The sequence below is a fragment of the Fistularia commersonii genome, chromosome 19, assembly GCF_037954325.1.
Source record: "Fistularia commersonii isolate RoL2024-O1a breed Wild chromosome 19, RoL_Fcom_v1.0, whole genome shotgun sequence".
In the NCBI taxonomy this organism is placed as follows: domain Eukaryota; kingdom Metazoa; phylum Chordata; class Actinopteri; order Syngnathiformes; family Fistulariidae; genus Fistularia; species Fistularia commersonii.
This window is the reverse complement of record NC_141302.1, coordinates 2,478,161-2,500,935: the sequence shown is the minus strand read 5'-3', so window position 1 is coordinate 2,500,935 and position 22,775 is coordinate 2,478,161. Positions and strand designations below refer to the sequence as shown.

The window sequence follows — 22,775 nt, the reverse complement described above, 5'->3', positions numbered from 1 at the left end:
TGTACGGATTCTCGAGTTGTCGCGTCTTGTTAATGGTATTATGAGGTTTATCAGTTTAGGGTGGACTAAGAAAATTAGGTGGGGGGCTGCTGGTGAAAAGACTTGTTTAAATTTCTCACCAACCTTCTTCTTCTTCTCTGTTCGGCTTTTCCCTTCAGGTGTCGCCACAGCGAATCAACTTTCTCCATCTAACCCTATTCTCTGTATCCTCCTCTCTCACACCAACTACCTTCATATCCTCTCTCACTACATCCATAAATCTTTTCTTTGGTCTTCCTCGAGCCCTCTTGCCTGGCAGCTCCAACTCCAGCATCCGTCTACCAATATACTCACTATCCCTCCTCTGTACATGAAACCAACCACCTCAGTCTGGCTTCTCTGACCTTCTCTCCAAAACATCTAACATGTGCTGTTTCTCTGAAAGACTCATTCCTGATCCTCTCCATCCTGGTCACTCCCAAAGAGAACCTCAACATCTTCATCTCTGCAACCTCTAGTTCTGCCTGCTGTCTTTTGGTCATTGTAACAGTTTCTATTCCATACGTCATTGCTGGTCTCATCACTGTCTTGTACACCTTTCCTTTCATTCTGGCTGATAGTCTTCTATCACATAGTATCCCTGAAACTTTTCTCCACCCATTCCAACCTGCTTTAATCCGTCTCTTCTCCTTTTCCCCACATTCTCCACTGCTCTGGACTGTTGACCCCAAGTACCTGAGATCCTCCAGCTTCTTGATCTCCACTCCCTGTAGCCTCACAGTTCCACCTGGGTTCCTCTCATTCACACACATATGTTCTGTTTGTCTCATCTGTCAGCCTGTCCATCACCATTGCAAACAAGAAGGGGCTCAGAGCTGATCCCTGATGGAGTCCCACCTCCACCTTGAACTTCTCTGTTACCCCCACAGCACACCGTACTAGTGTCTCACAGCTATCATACATGTCCTACACCAGTTTAACAGACTTCTCTGCCACTCCAGACTTCCTCATTCAATACCAGAGTTCCTCTCTTGGCACCCTGTCATATGCTTTTTCTAGGTCTACAAAAACACAATGCAGCTCCTTCTGGCCTTCTCTGTACTTCTCTATTAGCATTCTCAATGCAAATACTGCATCTGTAGTACTCTTAAACTTTTCACCAACCTCCATGGTGGAATTCCCTACTGGAAGTCACTCAAGGAAAAACATTGTGTTTTCCCATGGCGATGAGCTGTGATAGATAGATAGATAGATAGATAGATAGATAGATAGATAGATAGATAGATAGATAGATAGATAGATAGATAGATAGATAGATAGAGAGATAGATGGGTGGGTGGGTGGGTGGATGGATGATAGATAGATAGATAGATAGATAGATAGATAGATAGATAGATAGATAGATAGAGAGATAGAGAGATAGAGGGATAGATAGATAGATAGATAGATAGATGGGTGGGTGGGTGGATGGATGGATGGATGGATAGATAGATAGATAGATAGATAGATAGATAGATAGATAGATAGATAGATAGATAGATAGATAGAGTTACGTCACACCCACCATTCTCTGAAGCCGGGTGGGCGCGTGCGGTGGTGTGACGGTGAGGCTGACAGGTGGCTGCAGCTGATTGGCCACACCCTTCTGATGCAGCTTAAAAGCCGCGCACACCGGATGACTCATCGCCGGAACGTCACAGCCCACAACTAAGATCACCGGAATCCCCAGCCTCACTCACTGCCTTCCCACCGGTTGAGTATATAGATTAGGAATCCTTGTATTATTACATTTGTTAGTTCGTTCGTTCGCCTTTTTGTTCGTGGCCCGGTCGATAATTGATAACGTTTGTTTGTATCGCCACTTAGGTCCGTCCACTAGCGTTAAAGCTAGTCGCCTCAGTTTGTTAGCCTGTTCGCTAGTTTAGCTAGTCGTCCTTTGTCCCTTATTCAGTTCTTGTTTGGCTCCATTTCTGTTGTATTTTGGCAACCATTAAATATTTGTTACTAATTTCTGAGTCCTGGTCGTGTCTTGATGCTCCGCACCTGAGTCTTTGAACCACCCGTAACAGTTAGATAGATAGATAGGTAGAAGCTTGTTTATACAATGTATAGGTGGGTGTATGATGATAGATGGCTGGATGGTGGATGAATGGAGGGATGGGATGGACGGGTGGATTGATCTATTCGACTTTGTTGATCTCACAAAGCGCATATTCAAGTACAGCAGTAGCAAAAGGCACAGTGCAGGACACCGGATGGGTGCGCAGTGCAATGTATAGGTGGGTGTATGATGATAGATGGCTGGATGGATATAATAAGAAGGTGGATGAATGGAGGGATGGGATGGACGGGTGGATTGATCTATTCGACTTTGTTGATCTCACAAAGCGCATATTCAAGTACAGCAGTAGCAAAAGGCACAGTGCAGGACACCGGATGGGTGCGCAGTGCAGTGGTAAACCAAACAGCAATATTCCCAAGAACAGTGGCCACCCTGCTTACAACAGTGATTTACCCAATTAGCACATTTAATAACACTGAATCACAAACCACACTATCAGAACTATTACTTCTAGATATATATTATATGTTATAGATCTCTATTGTTTCACACATTCTGGATTTGAGCTGTACCGATTCACTTTTTGATCCAGGTAAGTCCCCAGAATTTGTATCCTTGTTCCCCCTGACGACACACCCAATAACACAACAACCCCATTCAACCTAGTGTCTGCAAAACACCTCCCCCATGGAAACAACAAGCCCATGCAGCTCAGACCAGCCCCCAACCCTGGTAGTTAAATATGGAAAACTCCCCCACAACTAGAACTCATCGATGGCTTTATCTGGGTTTTGATCCTTTGTGACTCAGTCATCATCTGCATGATGGAGTGTACTGATCTTTTTATCTTCTTGTTTTTGTTTCTATTTCTTACTGCGTATTTACAGTGTATTCAACCGAATATTGTTTGAAAATGATTCGCAATTTTTTGTCTTCTAATCTATGTGTATTCGAACCTCTGCGGACTGCATGGTATGTCCTAGTCTGAGGTGTCGACATGATCTCTTGGCTGATTAGATGCTGCTTCAGTTTCGGTTTTTGACTGTAGATATATGAGGCGGTGATCAGATTTGCCGAGAGGGCCGAGGCCGTCAGAGGTGAATGCATTTACAGCGTTTGAGTACAAGAGGTCCAGATCATTTGCTCCTCTTGTGGGGCATCTTACATACTGTGTGAAGTTGGGCAGGTCTCTTTCTACTTTGACATGATTGAAATCTCCTGAAATAAGAAAGAGGGTGTCTGGGCAGTTTTGACTCAGTTCAGACCAAACGTTGCGAATCTTCTCACGTGCATTAGCAGCCTTAGCTTTGGGGGGAATATAGACAGTAATGACAGCAACACGTGAAAACCCCTGTGGGATGTGATGCGGCCGGATGGTGAACGCTAAGAGCTCGATGTCCATGCTACAGAACCGCTTTACAGATCGGGTTGTCTCAGGGTCACACCATTGGTTATCAAGATACACACACACACCTCCACCTTGCCTTCTTTTGGGCTTTTCTGCATCCCGGTCTGCCCGAATGAGAGTGAAGCCGTCCAATTCAACATCTGAACTCAGTGTTTTCTCATTAAACCAAGTCTCGGTAAAACACATCAGATGGCAGCCCCCGTGCTGCTGCAGCTTATTTTTCATCTCGATTAGGTCTTTCTTCTTATTGTTGAGAGACCGAACGTTTCCCATGAGGATATTCAATGAAGTTGAATCAGACTTCTGGGTGATCACTTGGCCCCTCTCATCAGCTCTGCAGCCTTCCCATATCCTCGTCTCCGCTGCAACATCTGCCCGTTTAGATTGTGTTAGCAGGACAAGAATATCAGTTCAAACTGGTTCTCACACACACATGCAAACATTTACATCTATATACGTATGTACGTATATTTATATTTACACACTTACACACACATATACATGTATTCTTTATCAATAATATAGTCTGTGGAGATACAAACCTATGGCCAGTTTTCCCATCTTATTGTTTAGCTCCTTCATGCCTCCCCCTTTCTTCCTTCCTTCTTGCTGGACGTTTCCCATGAGGATATTCAATGAAGTTGAATGAGACTTCTGGGTGATCACTTGGCCCTTCTCATTATCTCTGCAGCCTTCCCATTTCCTCGTCCCCTCTGGAACATCTGCCCGTTTAGCAGGACAAGAATATCAGTTCAAACTAGTTCTCTCACACACACACACACACACACACACACATGCAACATTTACATCTAAATGAGAGATGAGATGAGAATGAGATGAGAAAAACTTTATTTATCCCGAAGGAAATTGTTAAATAAAGTTGTTCTCATCTCATTCTCATTCTCATATATATATATATATATATATATATATATATATATATATACACAGACACACACACACACACACACACATGTGTACGTATATATATATATATATATATATATACATGTGTACGTATATTTATATTTATATTTATATTTATATTTACACACAAACACACATCCATACATGTAATCTTCTTCTCCGTTCGGCTTTTCCCTTCAGGTGTCGCCACAGCGAGTCAACTTTCTCCATCTAACCCTATTCTCTGTATCCTCCTCTCTCACACCAACTACCTTCATATCCTCTCTCACTACATCCATAAATCTTCTCTTTGGTCTTCCTCCAGACCTCCTGCCTGGCAGCTCCAATTCCAGCATCCGTCTACCAATATATTCTCTGTCCCTCCTCTGTACATGACCGAACCGTCTGATTCTGGCTTCTCTGACCTTCTCTCCAAAACATCTAACATGCTGTTTCTCTGAAAGACTCATTCCTGATCCTCTCCATCCTGGTCACTCCCAAAGAGAACCTCAACATCTTCATCTCTGCAACCTCTAGTTCTGCCTGCTGTCTTTTGGTCATTGTAACAGTTTCTAGTCCAAACATCATCACTGGTCTCACCACTGTCTTGTACACCTTTCCTTTTATTCTGGCTGAAAGTCTTCTATCTCTTCGTACCCCTGACACTTTTCTCCACCTCTTTATCAATAATATAGTCTGTGGAGACACAAACCTATGGCCAGTCTTCCCATCTCATCGTGTAGCTCCTCCATGTCTCCCCCTTTCTTCCTTCCTTCCTCTTTCTTCTTTCTCTCTTCTTGCTTTTTGGTTTTCATGGCGTCCTCCTCCACCTAGAGGAGGAGAAGCCCGGAGAACGGTGACGTACGATGGCAACACCTGAGCTAACGCAGACGGATTCAGGGTCACATTCTTCCAAATCATGAATCCGCTTTACCTTCCGTTCATTGGCGATGAAGTTGAGCTGTTTGCGGACATTTCCCGAAGTGGCGCCGCTCTGAAGGGGTCGAGGCCGAGTCTCAAAACCTAAATATCAAATGTAGATTAGGTCTTTTGTGACAACATGATTCTGTGCTTTCATACACATTAGCTTGCTTATAAATGCTATATGACTATTATTATTGTACCGTAATTATTATTGTTATCATTACTATTGTTGTTAGTAGTAGTAGTAGTAGTATAATTGTTAGTATAATTTGTAACACTTGAACACCATCTAACAGTTTTTACTCCAAATAAAAGTCTCTCTCTCACACACACACACACATGCAGGCCAGAGGTCGGAGGTCAACTCACCGCCCACTGAAGGGATGTAACGCTCCCGGAAAGCCTCTTCCAATGGGGCTTGAGACCTTAAGAGGTTGAAGGATGGCAGAAGCTCATCGAGCAGCAGCTGTGGCCTTCGAGGGATTCTAGGCGTGCATCCCATCTTCCCCTGGTGGATCCTCAGGCCTCGGTAAGTCGTTATCTTACGCCAACCACAGTGGCAGATGTGCAGCTCCGACATCTTGAATATATGGAAAACAGCATCTTTCTTTTACGGCTCTGTTGCAAGTCCAACTCCGTTCCTAACTCCTTTGAAGACTCAATACAGGCTGCACATTTATTGTTTGGCAGTTTTTTCTCGTTGTTTTCTCGTGGTTTTACTCGTAGAGCTGTCGTCCTCAGAACCGGATATTCCTACTTTGAGTCGCGCGCTCCCCTTAGCAAAATTGAAATGTTTCTGAGCAAAACAATGAACCCATAACTTCTCAGAATGTAAACGCAGTGGTCGAATTCAGCTGATGTGTTCTAGGACATACTGAAGGGGAAAATAAAAAGGTCTTTCTTTCTTTCTTTAAACTGGCTCGAGTTCAGCCGTGGATCCTGGATTCACCAGGACTCATTTTGATTTAAAAAAAAAAAAAGTTTTTTAACATCATATTAATCAGAGGTCGCCAACCTCTGATCTGTACCTTGGATTATTTGGTGCTGGTTCACAAAGAAAATCTTTCTTGGTACAGATTATAGTTTTTTCATCAGAATTTGAAAAGCGACTATTTCCGCCCATGCCTTGCTACCACACTTAACTCTGTCGCGCCGTTTCACACATCAGCTACCACAAGCTGGTACTCGAAAAAAAATGATCCAGAAACGAAAAGTTGCTGGAGAGATTTTTCGGGAGGAAATGAGCAAACGATGTGACCGCAGAAGCGTCGCAGGCTGCCAGCGAAAAGGAAAGTTGCATTTAAAAGAAGATATCAAGATTCCTACCGAAGTTTAATCACAACAGTGATGTACGACCTCAGCGCGGGGTATGCATTATTTATGGTGAAGTGCAGAAACGCAAAAGTTAGCGCTTTAAATTAGAAGTATGTCCAAATAAAAAGGTGGAAAAAAGGGGGAAGTCCAATGCAGAGAAAGTCTGCTGTGACAACACGATTCTGTGCTTTCATACACATTAGTTTGCTTATAAATGCTCTATTATTATTATTATTATTATTGTACCTTAATTATTATTATCACAGTTATTATTGTTGTTAGTAGTAGTATTAGTATAATTGTTAGTATAATTCGTAACACTTGAACACCATCTGACATAGTTTTTACAACACAAAACAAGTCTCTCTCACACACACACACACGCACACACACACACACACACACACACACAGATACACACTCTTACCTTGTCGCTCCTCTCTATGAGCATCAAGCTTCCTCCTCCTGCTCTTATCCTCTCCCTCACACACCTCCAGTTTCATTTAAGCAGAAGAAAAAATTAAACAAAGACTACACACACACACACACACACACACACACACACACACACACACACACACACGCACACACACACACACACACACACATACACGCCCTGCCATTTTTGCTTCCCTTGAAGGTACCTGTTTCTCCAGAGTGGTCACGGATGTTCCCTATCTAAGAATTGCATTGCAAAATCAAAATATTAATCGCGACAAAAGAATCTTGTAGTTTCTCTCTCTTTGGAGTTTTCTTTCTATTATTATTATTGTTATTATTGTAGTATACGCTGTTATACACACTGTGTCCATAGTGTGCATGGACAGTACATATTAATTATCACAAAACTACAGACTAAAGTAACTTGCACTCATAATACATACTAATATACACAATACTACAGACCGTAAAGTAACATAATGCAGCCTCAGGGCGGCACTGGCCCGTGCCTCTCCAAGCCTGCCTTGGGGGGACACGGAGCAGTGTCTCCCTGTGCCGGTCCCAAGCCCGGATAAATGCAGAGGGTTGCGTCAGGAAGGGCATCCGGCGTAAAACTTTTGCCAAAACCAAATATGCGAGACAACCAAAACTATACCATACCGGATCGGTCGCGGACCGGGTTAACAACGACCGCCATTGGTACTGATGACCTACAGGGTACTAATGGAAATTGGGCTACTGTGGGTCGAAGAACAAGAGCAAGAAGAAGAGGAGGAGTGTGTGTTCGGAAGCAGAGAGAGAGGAGGAAAGGAAAGAGTCTGGGACTGAGAGTAGGGACTTTGAATGTTGGGACTATGACAGGAAAAGGTAGAGAGTTGGTCGACATGATGCAGAGAAGGAAGGTGGATATACTGTGTGTCCAGGAGACCAAGTGGAAAGGTAGTAAGGCTAGAAGCTTAGGAGCAGGCTTTAAGTTGTACTATTATGGTACTGACAAGAAGAGAAATGGAGTAGGAGTTATCTTGAAGGAGGAGTTTGTTAGGAACGTCCTAGAGGTGAAAAGAATGTCAGATAGACTTATGAGTCTGAAACTGGAAATCGAAGGTGTGATACTCAATGTTGTTAGTGGCTATGCCCCGCAGGTGGGATGTGAATCTGAAGAGAAGGAGAAGTTCTGGAATGAGTTAGATGAAGTGATGCAGAATATTCCCAGAAATGAGAGAGTGGTCATTGGTGCAGACTTCAATGGACATGTCGGTGAAGGCAATAGAGGGGATGAAGAAGTGATGGGCAGATTTGGTATCCAGGATAGGAATGCAGAGGGACAGATGGTGGTAGATTTTGCAAAAAGGATGGAAATGGCTGTAGTGAACACCTTTTTCCAGAAAAAACAGGAACATAGGGTAACTTATAAAAGCGGAGGTAGGAGCACGCAGGTAGACTACATCTTGTATAGACGACGTAACCTGAAAGAGATCAGTGACTGCAAAGTAGTTGTAGGTGAGAGTGTAGCCAGACAGCATAGGATGGTGGTTTGTAGGATGACTCTGGTGACAAGGAAGATGAAGAGGACAAAGGCAGAGCAGAGGACAAAATGGTGGAAGCTGAAAAGGGAGGAGTGTTGCATGGTTTTCAGGGAGGAGTTGAGAAAGGGTCTGGGTGGTCAGGGAGAGCTTCCAGATGATTGGACAACAACAGCTAGTGTTATCAGGGAGACAGGTAGAAGAGCACTTGGTGTGTCATCTGGAAGGAAAGTAGATAAGGAGAGTTGGTGGTGGAATGAGGAAGTGCAGGAGTGTATACAGAGAAAGCGGTTAGCGAAAAAGAAGTGGGATACTGAGAGGACTGAAGAGAACAGACAGGAGTTCAGGGAGGTGCGGCGAAAGGTAAAGATAGAGGTAGCAAAGGCAAAACAAAGGGCTTATGATGACTTGTATGCTCGGTTGGATAGTAAGGAGGGTGAGAATGATCTATACAGGTTGGCGAAACACAGAGATAAAGATGGAAAGGATGTACAACAGGTCCGGGTGATAAAGGACAGAGAGGGAAATGTATTGACAGATGCTAGAAGAGTGATGGGAAGATGGAAAGAGTACTTTGAAGAACTGATGAATGTGGAAAATGAAAGAGAGGCAAGGGTAGAAGAGGTGATTATCGTAGACCACAAAGTAGCAAAAATTAGTAAAAGTGAAGTGAGGAAGACATTGAAGAGGATGAAGAGTGGAAAAGCAGTTGGTCCTGATGATATACCTGTGGAGGTGTGGAAGTGTCTAGGAGAGGCAGCGGTAGATTTTCTGACTAGATTATTCAACAGGATCTTAGAGAGTGAGAAGATGCCTGAAGAATGGAGACAAAGTGTGATGGTGCCTATTTTTAAGAATAAAGGGGATGTGCAGAATTGTGGCAACTACAGAGGGATAAAGTTGATGAGCCATACAATGAAGTTATGGGAAAGAGTAGTGGAAACTAGACTGAGAGCAGAAGTCAGCATTTGTGAACAGCAGTATGGCTTCATGCCTAGGAAGAGTACTACAGATGCAGTATTTGCGTTGAGAATGCGAATAGAAAAGTAAAGAGAAGGCCAGAGGGAGTTACATTGCGTTTTTGTAGACCTAGAAAAAGCATATGACAGGGTGCCAAGAGAGGAGCTCTGGTATTGTATGAGGAAGTCTGGAGTGGTAGAGAAGTATGTTAAACCGGTGCAGGACATGTATGCTAGCTGTGAGACACTGGTACGGTGTGCTGTAGGGGTAACAGAGAAATTCAAGGTGGAGGTGGGACTCCATCAGGGATCAGCTCTGAGCCCCTTCTTGTTCGCAATGGTGATGGATAGGCTGACAGATGAGGTTAGACAGGAATCCCCATGGACCATGATGTTTGCAGATGACATTGTGATCTGTAGTGAGAGCAGACAACAGGTAGAGGAAAATCGAGAGAGGTGGAGGTATGCTCTGGAAAGGAGAGGAATGAAAGTTAGTCGCAGCAAGACAGAATATATGTGTGTGAACGAGAGGAACTTGGGTGGAGCGGTGAGGCTACAGGGAGTGGAGATCAAGAAGCTGGAGGATTTCAGGTACTTAGGGTCAACAGTCCAGAGCAACGGACAGTGCGGAAAAGAGGTGAAGAGACGGGTCCAAGCAGGTTGGAATGGGTGGAGAAAAGTGTCAGGGGTACTATGTGATAGAAGACTATCGGCCAGAATAAAAGGAAAGGTGTGCAAGACAGTGGTGAGACCAGCCATGATGTATGGACTAGAAACTGTTACAATGACCAAAAGACAGGAGGCAGAACTAGAGGTTGCAGAAATGAAGATGTTGAGGTTCTCTTTGGGAGTGACCAGGATGGATAGGATCAGGAATGAGTCTATCAGAGGGACGGCACATGTTCGATGTTTTGGAGAGAAGGTCAGAGAGGCCAGACTGAGGTGGTTCGGTCATGTACAGAGAAGAGATAGAGAATATATTGGTAGACGGATGCTGGAATTGGAGCTGCCAGGCAAGAGGTCTCAAGGAAGACCAAAGAGAAGATTTATGGATGTAGTGAGAGAGGATATGAAGGTAGTTGGTGTGAGAGAGGAAGATACAGAGAATAGGGTTAGATGGAGAAAGTTGACTCGCTGTGGCGACCCCTAACGGGAAAAGCTGAAAGAAGAAGAAGAAGACAGACCGTAAAGTAACATGCACACATACAGTCGTTTGGTTTTAGTTTAAAAAGTTTATTAGGACAGTGTACAATTCCATTCAGCACAGAGGGAGAGATGTTTGTACCAGATTGTGGCTCATAGCTAATTTCCATCTGTAGTCCTGGGAAGACACTACAAATATAAAACTGTCCAAATATATATGAAATGTACCATTAGGCAATAAAATAACTATACAATATATAAACAGGCAATAAAATATGTATTTTGCAAGTTGAAAGTGATATTGTTGTGATATTATTAGTTTGGTCATCTGGGGGCCATCTCTGGGTAACCTCGAATGGCAAAATACCCGTCTGGCATTGTTAGCGTGAGCATGTTTGGTGCTCCAGAATCCAACTTTTAATGGGCCGTGTAAGGGTGTAAAAATCAGTCATGTTCTTTAGAACAAACAAACAAACATGCATCTCATCTATAATAACAAGGGGTGGAGAGGAGAGGAAATTGGATTAAAAACATGGTGTGAGGCTTGGCCGCTAATTTAAAAGCTTGCCAGAAACACCACCAGGAAGCACCGACGTGGAGGATTTCATTCTGGGCGAAGCCCGGTATGAAAGAAAACCGGACAAATTATTTTTAATGGGCGCGTTGTTCCACATTCTCCAGGTTACCGTCATGTGATGGCGGCGGACCAACAGTTTGATGAAACAGCTGAGGAGAATGAATTCCGATTAAAGTGACCAACAGAGATGTTTGTGTTTCCTCAAACCCTCTGTCGTGGAGCTTTTTCGCATTGTCCTGCGCCGATGTAATAATCAGGTGCTCAGCCAATCCCATCCAATGCTGGGGGTGGGGGCGGGGCCAGACTTGTTTATACAATGTATATGTTGCACACGTGAATGATGATGATTCAGTGTGTAGGTTTTGCGGGTTTTATTGTCATCTGTAACACAGACATTAGCCACATGACTGGCATCCACCCTCTTTGCCGCCAACACAGCACTGAACTAATGCTGTGACCGCGTCTCGGCAAACTAATCACAGTTTTCCTTATTTGCAAAACCAGTATAGCAATTGCTCCCATTTCCCCTCCGTACACGTACATTTACACACATTCCAAACCGACACTCGGCTCCAATACACAGTAGTCCCGCCACGAGGCTACAGTTAGCTAGCGGCTAGCGAAACCAATTCATAGTATTTGCTGATAAATGAAAATTGTGCATTTTGGTCAAAAGCATACACAAAACTATATACTAAAGTAACGCACACACAAAATACACAGTAATATACACAATACTGCAGACCAGAAAGTAACATGCACGCCAACAGCAAACACTAATTTAAAACTACAGACTAAAGTAACGTGCACACTTACAGCACACACTAATATACACAAAACTACAGACTAAACAAATATGCTTCCAGACAGGACCACTTTTGGAACCACTCCCCTCGGCTAGGAGGCTACAGACCATCAGGACCAAAACTACCTGCCACAAAAACAGTTTCCGCCTCATCAATAACATCGACACGATCCCGAGCCCTCCATTGCACTACTTTGCACAGCTTGCCACTTTGCACCACCAACCACCATCACCCAGATGTCACTCTTAATTCATTCAATACCTGTTCCATGTTGTCTGTTTGGTACCGTAAACCGAAGCAAATTCCTTGTACTTGTAAGGAATTTAAGGATGTAAGGATTCTGATACACACTAATATACACAATACCCCAGACTAAGGTAACGCGCAAACATGGGTCAAACAAAAGGTCACGCAAACCAACATGCATCTCATCTATAATAACAAGGGGTGGAGAGGAGAGGAAATCGGATTAAAAACATGGTGTGAGGCTTGGCCGCTAATTTAAAAGCTCGCCAGAAACACCACCAGGAAGCATCGACGTGGAGGATTTCATTCTGGGCGAAGCCCGGTATGAAAGAAAACCGGACAGGTTATTTTTAATGGGCGCGTTGTTCCACATTCTCCAGGTTACCGTCATGTGATGGCGGCGGACCAACGGTTTGAAGAAACAGCTGAGGAGAATGAATTCCGATTAAAGTGACCAACAGAGATGTTTGTGTTTCCTCAAACCCTCTGGTGATCACTTGGCTGATTAGATGCTGCTTCAGTTTCGGTATTCGACTGTAGATATATGAGGCTGTGATCAGAATTGCCGAGAGGGCCGAGGCAGCTGGAGGTGAATGCATTTACAGCGTTTGAGTACAAGAGGTCCAGATAATTTGTTCCTCTTGTGGGGCATCTTACATACTGTGTGAAGTTGGGCAGGTCTCTTTCTAATGTGACATGATTGAAATCTCCTGAAATAAGAAAGAGGGTGTCTGGACAGTTTTGACTCCGTTCAGACCAAACGTTGCGAATCTTCTCACGTGCATTAGCAGCATTAGCAGCATTAGCTTTGGGGTGAATATAGACAGTTAAGACAGCGACACGTGAAAACCCCCATGGGATGTGACGTGGCTGGATGGTGATCGCTAGGAGCTCGATGTCCATGCACCAGAACTGCTCTACAGATTGGATTTTCTCAGGGTCACACCATTTATTATTAAGATACACACACACACCTCCACCTCGCCTTCTTTTGGGCGTTACTGCAAACCGGTCTGCCCGAATGAGAGTGAAGCCCTCCAATTCGACATCTGACCTCTGTATGCTCTGATTAAACCAAGTCTCGGTAAAACACATCAGATGGCAGCCCCCGTACTGCTGCAGCTTATCTTTCAACTTGATTAGGTCTTTCTTCTTATTGTTGAGAGACCGAACGTTTCCCATGAGGATATTCAATGAAGTTGAATGAGACTTCTGGGTGATCACTTGGCACTTGACATCAGCTCTGCAGCCTTCCCATTTCCTCGTCCCCTCTGGAACATCTGCCCGTTTAGCAGGACAAGAATATCAGTTCAAACTAGTTCTCTCTCTCACACACACACACACACACACACACACACACACACACACACACACACACACACACACACACACACATGCAAACATTTACATCTATATGAGAGATGAGATGAGAACAACTTTATTTATTCCGAAGGAAATTGTTAAATAAAGTTATTCTCATCTCATTCTCATATATATATATATATATATATATATATATATATATATATATATATATATATATATATATATATACACATGTGTACGTATATTTATATTTATATTTATATTTACGCACAAACACACAAACACACATCCATACATGTAATCTTCTAACCCTATTCTCTGTATCTTCGTCTCTCACACCAACTACCTTCATATCCTCTCTCACTACATCCATAAATCTTCTCTTTGGTCTTCCTCGAGACCTCCTGCCTGGCAGCTCCAATTCCAGCATCCGTCTACCAATATATTCTCTATCTCTTCTCTGTCCATGACCCAACCACCTCAGTCTGGCTTCTCTGACCTTCTCTCCAAAACATCTAACATGCTGTTCCTCTGAAAGACTCATTCCTGATCCTCTCCATCCTGGTCACTCCCAAAGAGAACCTCAACATCTTCATCTCTGCAACCTCTAGTTCTGCCTGCTGTCTTTTGGTCATTGTACAGTTTCTAGTCCAAAATGCAGCCTCAGGGCGGCACTGGCCTGTGCCTCTCCAAGCCTGCCTTGGGGGGGCACGGAGCAGTGTCTCCCTGTGCCGGTCCCAAGCCCGGATAAATGCAGAGGGTTGCGTCAGGAAGGGCATCCGGCGTAAAACTTTTGCCAAAACCAAATATGCGAGACAACCAAAACTATACCATACCGGATCGGTCGCGGACCGGGTTAACAACGACCGCCATTGGTACTGATGACCTACAGGGTACTAATGGAAATTGGGCTACTGTGGGTCGAAGAACAAGAACAAGAAGAAGAGGAGGAGTGCGTGTTCGGAAGCAGAGAGAGAGGAGGAAGGGAAAGAGTCTGGGACTGAGAGTAGGGACTTTGAATGTTGGGACTATGACAGGAAAAGGTAGAGAGCTGGTCGACATGATGCAGAGAAGGAAGGTGGATATACTGTGTGTCCAGGAGAACAGGTGGAAAGGTAGTAAGGCTAGAAGCTTAGGAGCAGGCTTTAAGTTGTACTATTATGGTACTGACAAGAAGAGAAATGGAGTAGGAGTTATCTTGAAGGAGGAGTTTGTTAGGAACGTCCTAGAGGTGAAAAGAATGTCAGATAGACTTATGAGTCTGAAACTGGAAATCGAAGGTGTGATGCTCAATGTTGTTAGTGGCTATGCCCCGCAGGTGGGATGTGAATCTGAAGAGAAGGAGAAGTTTTGGAATGAGTTAGATGAAGTGATGCAGAATATTCCCAGAAATGAGAGAGTGGTCATTGGTGCAGACTTCAATGGACATGTTGGTGAAGGCAATAGAGGGGATGAAGAAGTGATGGGCAGATTTGGTATCCAGGATAGGAATGCAGAGGGACAGATGGTGGTAGATTTTGCAAAAAGGATGGAAATGGCTGTAGTGAACACCTTTTTCCAGAAAAAACAGGAACATAGGGTAACTTATAAGAGCGGAGGTAGGAGCACGCAGGTAGACTACATCTTGTATAGACGAGGTAACCTGAAAGAGATTAGTGACTGCAAAGTAGTTGTAGGTGAGAGTGTAGCCAGACAGCATAGGATGGTGGTTTGTAGGATGACTCTGGTGACAAGGAAGATGAAGAGGACAAAGGCAGAGCAGAGGACAAAATGGTGGAAGCTGAAAAGGGAGGAGTGTTGCATGGTTTTCAGGGAGGAGTTGAGAAAGGGTCTGGGTGGTCAGGGGGAGCTTCCAGATGATTGGACAACTACAGCTAGTGTTATCAGGGAGACAGGTAAAAGAGTACTTGGTGTGTCATCTGGAAGGAAAGTAGATAAGGAGACTTGGTGGTGGAATGAGGAAGTGCAGGAGTGTATACAGAGAAAGCGGTTAGCGAAGAAGAAGTGGGATACTGAGAGGACTGAAGAGAACAGACAGGAGTTCAGGGAGGTGCGGCGAAAGGTAAAGATAGAGGTAGCAAAGGCAAAACAAAGGGCTTATGATGACTTGTATGCTCGGTTGGATAGTAAGGAGGGTGAGAATGATCTATACAGGTTGGCGAAACAGAGAGATAAAGATGCAAAGGATGTACAACAGGTCCGGGTGATAAAGGACAGAGAGGGAAATGTATTGACAGATGCTAGAAGAGTGATGGGAAGATGGAAAGAGTACTTTGAAGAACTGATGAATGTGGAAAATGAAAGAGAGGCAAGGGTAGAAGAGGTGACTATTGTAGACCACAAAGTAGCAAAAATTAGTAAAAGTGAAGTGAGGAAGGCATTGAAGAGGATGAAGAGTGGAAAAGCAGTTGGTCCTGATGATATACCTGTGGAGGTGTGGAAGTGTCTAGGAGAGGCAGCGGTAGATTTTCTGACTAGATTATTCAACAGGATCTTAGAGAGTGAGAAGATGCCTGAAGAATGGAGACAAAGTGTGATGGTGCCTATTTTTAAGAATAAAGGGGATGTGCAGAATTGTGGCAACTACAGAGGGATAAAGTTGATGAGCCATACAATGAAGTTATGGGAAAGAGTAGTGGAAACTAGACTGAGAGCAGAAGTCAGCATTTGTGAACAGCAGTATGGCTTCATGCCTAGGAAGAGTACTACAGATGCAGTATTTGCGTTGAGAATGCTAATAGAAAAGTACAGAGAAGGCCAGAGGGAGTTGCACTGCGTTTTTGTAGACCTAGAAAAAGCATATGACAGGGTGCCAAGAGAGGAGCTCTGGTATTGTATGAGGAAGTCTGGAGTGGCAGAGAAGTATGTTGGACTGGTGCAGGACATGTATGCTAGCTGTGAGACACTGGTACGGTGTGCTGTAGGGGTAACAGAGAAGTTCAAGGTGGAGGTGGGACTCCATCAGGGATCAGCACTGAGCCCCTTCTTGTTCGCAATGGTGATGGATAGGCTGACAGATGAGGTTAGACAGGAATCCCCATGGACCATGATGTTTGCGGATGACATTGTGATCTGTAGTGAGAGCAGACAACAGGTAGAGGAAAATCTAGAGAGGTGGAGGTATGCTCTGGAAAGGAGAGGAATGAAAGTTAGTCGCAGCAAGACAGAATATATGTGTGTGAATGAGAGGAACTCGGGTGGAGCGGTGAGGCTACAGGGAATGGAGATCAAGAAGCTGGAGGATTTCAGGTACTTAGGGTCAACAGTCCAGAGCAACGGAGAGTGCGGAAAAGAGGTGAAGAGACGGGTCCAAGCAGGTTGGAATGGGTGGAGAAAAGTGTCAGGGGTACTATGTGATAGAAGACTATCGGCCAGAATAAAAGGAAAGGTGTACAAGACAGTGGTGAGACCAGCGATGATGTATGGACTAGAAACTGTTACAATGACCAAAAGACAGCAGGCAGAACTAGAGGTTGCAGAGATGAAGATGTTGAGGTTCTCTTTGGGAGTGACCAGGATGGATAGGATCAGGAATGAATCTATCAGAGGGACGGCACATGTTCGATGTTTTGGGGAGAAGGTCAGAGAAGCCAGACTGAGATGGTTCGGTCATGTACAGAGAAGAGATAGTGAATATATTGGTAGACGGATGCTGGAATTGGAGCTGCCAGGCAAGAGGTCTCGAGGAAGACCAAAGAGAAGATTTATGGACGTAGTGAGAGAGGATATGAAAGTAGCTGGTGTGAGAGAGGAAGATACAGAGAATAGGGTTAGATGGAGAAAGTTGACTCGCTGTGGCGACCCCTAACGGGAAAAGCCGAAAGAAGAAGAAGAAGAACAGTTTCTAGTCCAAACATCATGGCTGGTCTCACCACTGTCTTGTACACCTTTCCTTTTATTCTGGCTGAAAGTCTTCTATCACATAGAACCCCTGACACTTTTCTCCACCTCTTTATCAATAATATAGTCTGTGGAGATACAAACCTATGGCCAGTTGTCCCATCTCATCGTGTAGCTCCTCCATGTCTCCCCCTTTCTTCCTTCCTTCCTCTTTCTTCTTTCTCTCTTCTTGCTTTTTGGTTTTCATGGCGTCCTCCTCCACCTAGAGGAGGAGAAGCCCGGAGAACGGTGACGTACGATGGCAACACGTGAGCTAACGCAGACGGATTCAGGGTCACGTTCTTCCAAATCATGAATCCGCTTTACCTTTTGTTCCTTGCGGTTGAAGTAAAGCTGTCTGCGGACGTTTCCCGAAGTGGCGCCGCTCTGAAGGGGTCGAGGCGGAGTCTCAAAACCTACGGAGGGAGAAAATGGCGAGTGTTGTTGGCGGCTCACGATCACGTTTTTTACCATCGGGTTGCACCTACAGGGGGCATTGGTCTCCGCCTTTGGGGCTTCCTCTGCTCCAGGAGCAGTTTGGCCTGACGCTGCAGGGATTGGCAACTCTTGATCGCTGGTATCAGAAATCTGCTGGACACACAGACCAGTGTCATCATGTCGCTTCTGTTATTCATTTATTTATATATATGTGCGTATATATAAATGTGTGGATGAACGGACGCTCTGATTCTTGCTTTGAGGCCCGAGTCGTAGGTTTAACAGGATTGATAAGTCGGCCTGTTTGGAAAGAGTGCATTTGGAAGTTTTTAAAAAACCTGAGATTTCCGGGTCACGACCAGTTTTCCCATTTCCTTGTTGAGCTCTTCCATGTCCTCTAGCTTCCTTCCTTCCACCTTCTTCTTTCTCTCCTCTGCTTGCTGTTGGGTTCGGAAGTTTGATGCACTCGGCCTAGAGACATACACTCAGATTAAAACAGAAGTCATGTCATCCTGTTTCATTAGTGATTCAAATATATAAATGCAAATATACATATCTATCTATCAGTGGTCCAATTTAGCTGATGTTGTGTTCTATGAAAAAGTGATTGTGACAATTCAAAGGTCTTTCTTTCTTTTGTTCTTTCTTTCTTTAAACTGGCTCAAGTTCAGCCGTGGATCCTGGATTTACCAGGACTCTTATTGATTGCTGTGCAAAAAAATAAATAAAAAAGCATTTTTAACATCATATAAATCAGGGGTCCCCAGGCCAGTACCAGTCCTTGGATTATTTAGTACTGGTCCACAAAAAAAATGCCTTGGTCCAAATTTTAGTTTTTGCATCAGACCTTCTCGATCTTGACTTAAAAACTTAACTCTGTCGCGGCATTTCATACATCAGGTGCCACAAGATAGTCGTTGACAAAAATGAGCCAGAAACAAAAGTTGCTGGTGAGCTTTATCGGGAGGAAACGAGCAAACAATGTGACCGCGGAAGCCTAGCGGGCTGCCAGCAAAAAGGAAAGCTGCATTTAAAAGAAAATATCAAGCTAAGTTACAGTTTCATCGCAACAGGTGATTCGCAAGAAAAGTGTCATCGTTGAATTCAGAATAGATAGTGTGAACTGACAAAATTTGAACCCCTGCTCCTCTACCTGGTCCGCGGAAACATTTTGAGCGACGAAACTGGTTCTTGGTACAAAAAAAGGTAATGAACCGCTGATATAAATTCCTGAATAAACGTCTATCAATGATCTGATTCATTCATGTCTCATTCTGGGAAGTGAAGGCAGTGAGTAGCAGAAGCCAACTCTGCGATTTGTCGCCCTCTAGCGGCCACTGGTGTCATTGCAGTTTGACGCTGCTGTTTTTTTATGTTGTTGTGTTGTTATGTTATGCTGTTACCGATTGAACCCCTTATCGACCCCAGGCGAAGGCCAAACCAGTCAAATATTAAAAAAAAAAAAACACGAGAGGAAGAAGTGCAGAAAGGCAAAAATAGGTGCTTTAAATTAGAAGTATGTTTACATAAAAAGGTGGAAAAGAGGGGAAGTCCAATGCAGAGTAGGTCTGTTGTGACAACACGATTCTGTGCTTTCATGCACATTAATTTGCTTATAAATGCATAATAATAATAATATAAAAACGATATAATTATTATTATTGTTGTTAATTATATATTTGTTATCATCATTATTACTATTTATGTTACTATTATTATTATTACTGTTATGATAATAATTTTTATTTTTATTGTTAGTAGTAGTAGTAGTATAATTGTTGTTAAATTTGTAACACTTGAACACTATATAACACTTTTACTTATCTCTCTCTCACACACACACACACACACACACTTACATTTCGGTTCACTTACATTTTTCTCGACGGGACTTTGAGGATCAAACCAACTTCCGGAGGAAGGAAAATATCTGAAATAAGATAAGATAAACTTTATTGACCCTTATTGGGGAAATTCTTTTGTCACATCAGCGTAACAGTCATAGTGTCAAGACATATGAGTATAAATATAACAAGAGAGACAATAAGAAGACAGTTAGAAAATAGCAAAAGACATCCACAAATCAATAGACAGCAGAGAGAACAACAAGAATGGCCAAAAGAATGGGAAAAAAAGAGAGCAAGGGTGAAAAATAGACAATCAAAACTAAACGACAGCACATAAACAGAGTTACAATAGCAATGACAAAAATAAAATAGATAAACAGAAATAAGCAGGATGCTAATGGGCTGAGACCAACAAGGATAAAATAGACACCAGGTTTGGGGACGAGTCCTGGGAATCGGTGACTGATTTTGGGGGCAAAAATCAATCTGAAGGACATCACTTCTGGCCAGATTGACATGCCTTTGTAGCAGAAATGTAAAGAACGATAAAAGTTAAGATTTGCACGCAAAAATAGGCACACACACACATGCACGGTGTGTGTGTGTGCATGTACACACTCTTACCTTGGCGCTCCACTCTGTGAGCATCGAGCCTCCTGCTCTTATCATCCCCCTCACACAACTTCAGTTTCTAAAAAAAAAAAAAATGAAAGCAAGAAAAAAAACGAAACGTAACACACACACACACACACACACACACACACACACATACCCTGACATTTTTGCTTTCCTTGGAGGTTCCTGTTTCCCCAAAGTTGTCACAGATGTTATCTACTTTGGAAACTTGTCGTTTCTTTCGCTTTGGAGTTTTCTTTATCATCATCATTATTATTACTAGTATTATTATTATTATTGCATGAGAACATCACACATGGGCCCAGATGAAAATCAAGCCGAGCAAACCTCGAAGCATATCAATAGATAGCTCAAAAACATGAGCGTCTACATTTGGGATGACCCAATACCAACAGTGAACGAGGAATCTGTTCAAAGTTTGGGTAGATGGTACAATGCCATCATTGGGGACAAAGAGCAAGTGCAACAGCTAAAGCAGGATTTTACCGACGGTCTGGAAAACATCAGCAACTACCGGGAAATCCCAAGCTCTGGTGGCTGCAATTCGGGCTTCTTCCTCGGCTTATGTGGCCACTTACCATCAACGAGGTCCGGAAAACATCTGTGGACAAGATGGAACGAGCGATGACTTCATACGTGAAGAAGTGGCTTGGTGTTGCACGCGATCTGACCAACATCAGCTTCGATGCCAAAGGAGTTCTTGAGCTGTCCGTCACAAGCCTCAGCAAAGAGTACAAGTGCTCTCATTCCACCACCAAGTCTCCTTATCTACTTTCCTTCCAGATGACACACCAAGTGCTCTCTCAGAAACTGCAAACACTATTTCTCTTGCTAAACAGGGATGAAATGGAAAGGTCTTGAGAGAGGAAAGCTCAGCTTGATGGAGCTCTGGGAGATGGAGGCAAATCCCCTCAGCTTCGAGTTACCTACGATGTACTCCCATCGCCCAAAAATCTCCCCCAGTCGTACAGCGAGTACCCAACCTGTGCCCTTTGTCCATCCCATGCGACTCTCAAACACATTCGCAAGACCAGCAACACAAAGATGTTACACCTGGACTCACAACCAGGTGTCGAAGTGTCTGGTGGCAGCACTGGAGAACAAGAGGTATGTGGTTAACTCCTTACCCCTGAGAGCGACCGATTCCACCATGGCAGCCTCATTCATCCCAGAAGGTCAGAATAAACCAAACCATCCCCTCGCCATACTCAAGCCGAGATTGGAAAATGTTGGTTCACATTGTTCAGCAACTACTTTGGTACTTTGGTCCTGCGAACATCTTAGAACCTACTATTCCCCAGGAGAAGGCAGTTGAAGAGGCCAATGAGCCATGAAACTGCGATACCCTGAGCTGGCAATGAACGCTCCATAGCGAGGATCGGTGGCTTCCTCCATCATCAGGTTGCTCAAAGACCTTGATATTCAAGCCGCGAAGGTGTCGCCGGGCGCTTCCTTCGCCTGCTGCTGGACGATGTCTTTCAGGATGATGCCGACGGCCGGGGTTTTGCTGAGCTGCTGCTTGCGCAGCGGGCAAACCCTGACGTTGTATTTTGAAGTTAAACTGCGGCCACCTCTCGCAGAAGGAGTGGGTTTTTGAAGACGTCCATGCAGATGAAGCAGGTCAGATGATTGTCCAGCGTGCTCTTCTGGTGGCGGAGGCCATGACTGCTAGAACAGAGCACCGTCTAGACCAGGGGTCGGCAACCCGTAACACCCAAAGAGCCATTTGGACCCGGTTTCCTCGGAAAAGAAAACACTGGGAGCCGCAGTTACTTTTTGACGTCTAAAATAAAGGTACCACTGTATATATTGCTTTTTATTACCTTTACACTTTGTATGAACAAGTGTGTAGTGGGTTGCTTCTGAAATTCACAAAGTATTGCAGAGAAAATTAAATTTTATTTCAGAGCGTGTAGCGGAGCCTTGACCTGAATTTTAAAAATAAATCGGGAAAAAATCACTGTCAGTAAACAATAAAAAATAAATATTTGCAAAATATCTTCATATATATTTATTCTACCTGGTTTATGAGACTTCTGCTCCTGAACTTCTGCGCGCAGCATCTGCAAATCGGGACTTTACCGGCCGGCGGGTATACCGGCTTCCGCGAGTGTGACGTTATTTTGAGCGGTCAAAAATAATAAATCTAACATATATTAATATAACATATATAATATAAATATAATATAATATAATAAATACAATATATGAAATATAACATAAATATTTTATTTAATATTTCAAGATCACAATAATCTTCCAACTTAGAACTAAAAGTTAAAAAAAATGAATTAACACAAATGAAATACACTTCAATGAAATATTTATAATTTATGTGTAAAGGTGAAAGAGCCGCGGGTT

At 43.6% G+C, this 22,775-nt stretch overlaps 1 protein-coding gene across 4 annotated transcripts; it reads right to left on the bottom strand.

The window, feature by feature from the left end:
- Positions 1-1,318: 1,318 nt before the first annotated feature.
- On the bottom strand, positions 1,319-21,124 carry LOC147223404 (uncharacterized). Of its 4 annotated transcripts, XM_086165655.1 has the most exons (13): positions 20,993-21,124; positions 20,403-20,469; positions 19,807-19,861; positions 18,270-18,402; positions 17,982-18,084; positions 17,821-17,909; positions 17,599-17,716; positions 7,021-7,084; positions 5,649-5,859; positions 5,290-5,378; positions 5,068-5,185; positions 3,992-4,171; positions 1,319-3,820 (listed from the first exon to the last, which is right to left on the bottom strand). In XM_086165655.1, exons 1-8 carry the CDS (start codon positions 21,089-21,091, stop codon positions 7,077-7,079), a joined length of 672 nt encoding a protein of 223 aa, XP_086021781.1. In that variant the 5' UTR covers positions 21,092-21,124; the 3' UTR covers positions 1,319-3,820; positions 3,992-4,171; positions 5,068-5,185; positions 5,290-5,378; positions 5,649-5,859; positions 7,021-7,076. The 4 variants fall into 4 exon arrangements, with proteins under 4 accessions (XP_086021781.1, XP_086021778.1, XP_086021780.1 ...); XM_086165652.1 differs by lacking the exons at positions 1,319-3,820; positions 3,992-4,171; positions 5,068-5,185; ... (1 more) ...; positions 5,649-5,859; positions 7,021-7,084 and adding an exon at positions 10,734-13,568; XM_086165654.1 differs by lacking the exons at positions 1,319-3,820; positions 3,992-4,171; positions 5,068-5,185; ... (1 more) ...; positions 5,649-5,859; positions 7,021-7,084 and adding an exon at positions 10,734-11,617.
- Positions 21,125-22,775: the final 1,651 nt, after the last annotated feature.

What these genes read in the sequence shown, in the direction of transcription:
- LOC147223404 (XM_086165652.1), bottom strand. Translation starts at nt 21,091, where the DNA reads ATGTTGGTCAGATCGCGTGCAACACCAAGCCACTTCTTCACGTATGAA. An exon ending in GGCGGAGACCAATGCCCCCT is followed by an intron (nt 17,910 to 17,981) that starts GTAGGTGCAACC and finishes CTCCCTCCGTAG; the next exon opens with GTTTTGAGACTCCGCCTCGA. An exon ending in GATGGGACAACTGGCCATAG is followed by an intron (nt 13,569 to 17,598) that starts GTTTGTATCTCC and finishes CTAAACGGGCAG; the next exon opens with ATGTTCCAGAGGGGACGAGG.